The sequence below is a fragment of the Octopus bimaculoides genome, chromosome 29, assembly GCF_001194135.2.
Source record: "Octopus bimaculoides isolate UCB-OBI-ISO-001 chromosome 29, ASM119413v2, whole genome shotgun sequence".
Classification (NCBI taxonomy): Eukaryota; Metazoa; Mollusca; class Cephalopoda; order Octopoda; family Octopodidae; genus Octopus; species Octopus bimaculoides.
The window spans coordinates 4,049,742-4,051,180 of NC_069009.1; the positions used below are offsets into that span (position 1 = coordinate 4,049,742).

General features: G+C 30.4%; 1 protein-coding gene across 1 annotated transcript in view; it reads right to left on the reverse strand.

Moving 5' to 3' along the window:
* The window catches only part of LOC106867483 (opioid growth factor receptor-like protein 1), a 13,557-nt gene extending 13,060 nt beyond the window's left edge, over positions 1 to 497 (reverse strand). Inside the window, exon 1 of the mRNA XM_014912366.2 lies at positions 359 to 497. Within this exon, the coding sequence (XP_014767852.1) occupies positions 359 to 442 (84 nt within the window). The 5' untranslated portion in view covers positions 443 to 497. The remainder of the gene's footprint in view (positions 1 to 358) is intronic.
* Between the last annotated feature and the right edge of the window lie 942 nt (positions 498 to 1,439).

Genomic DNA, 1,439 nt, shown 5'->3' on the forward strand with positions numbered 1-1,439 from the left:
GTTTGTGTTTGTCCCCCTAGCATTGCTTGACAAACGATGCTGGTGTGTTTATGTCCCCGTAACTTAGCGTTTCGGCAAAAAGAGACCGATAGAATAAGTACTAGGCTTACAAAGAATAAGTCCCGGGGTCGATTAGCTCGACTAAAGGCGGTGCTCCAGCATGGCCACAGTCAAATGACTGAAACAAGTAAAAGAGAGTAAAAAGTAAGTACTGGGAGGGCGGGGTCGATTAATTCGACTAAAGAAAAAAAGGAAAGTTTCTTCAAGGTGTTGCCCCAGCATGGTCGCAGTCTAACCCCTGAAACAAGTAAAAGATAGAAGATGGAAGCTAATGGATGTGTATATATCTAATACTCACGTAATGTCCACAACAAAGCCTCACATAGCAAAACCAGATACCATCTCTAAAGTTCCCACAACAAGCGTGTATCGTCCCTGACATTTCTCTACAATAACACGAACAGCAGCAGCAGCGCTCACAGTCGCCGCCGCCGTGTTTGATTTAGGTCAATGTGTTTGTGTGTGTGTGTGTGTGTGTATGCGAGAGAGAGAGAGAGAGAGAGAGAGCAAGTTATGTTGTTTGTTTGTCTTGTTGTTGTTTTTCGTTTTTGTTTTTTTTTGTTATCTGTGTCTTACATTCCCCGTTTCTGCTTTAATAAATTTGGGTGTGACTGATTGAGCATGCCTTTGCATATATATGTGTGTGTGTGTGTGTGTGTGTGTGTGTGTGTGTGTTTGTAGGCTGTGTGTTTAAGTATATGCTTGTGTGAGTTTAAGTGTGTAAGTGTATATGAGCGTCTGTTTGTAATGTTCTATCTATATTTGTCTTTTCTACAGTAATTTTTTCTGCATTTTCGTGCAGCTGAAGATTACTCTTCATATTGCATTTAAAGTAATGCTCGCATTACTTAAATAAATTGAAGTAGCATGAAACGTGCGTACTGCAATCACCTTTGAAATCCGTGTTGCTTACTATTTGATTTTAATCACCTATCCTTTTGGGATGCGATATTCGGGTGCCTTCGCATAAGTACCATATTCAACCTTGAATCTATATCAATAAATAAATATATAGATTAATAATTATATATATATATAATATATATATATATAAATAAATAAATAAATATAAATAATAATATTTAAATAAATATAAATAAATAAATATATATAAATATTATATATATATAAATAAATATATATATATAAATTAATATATATATAAATAAATATATATATATATAAATAAATATAAATATATAAATAAATATACATAAAAATATATATATGTGAATAAATATATATATATATATATAAATTAATAAATATATATAAATACATAAACATATATAAATAAATATACATATAAATAATTATATATATAAATAAATGCATATAACTAAATATATATATATATATATATATATATATATATATAT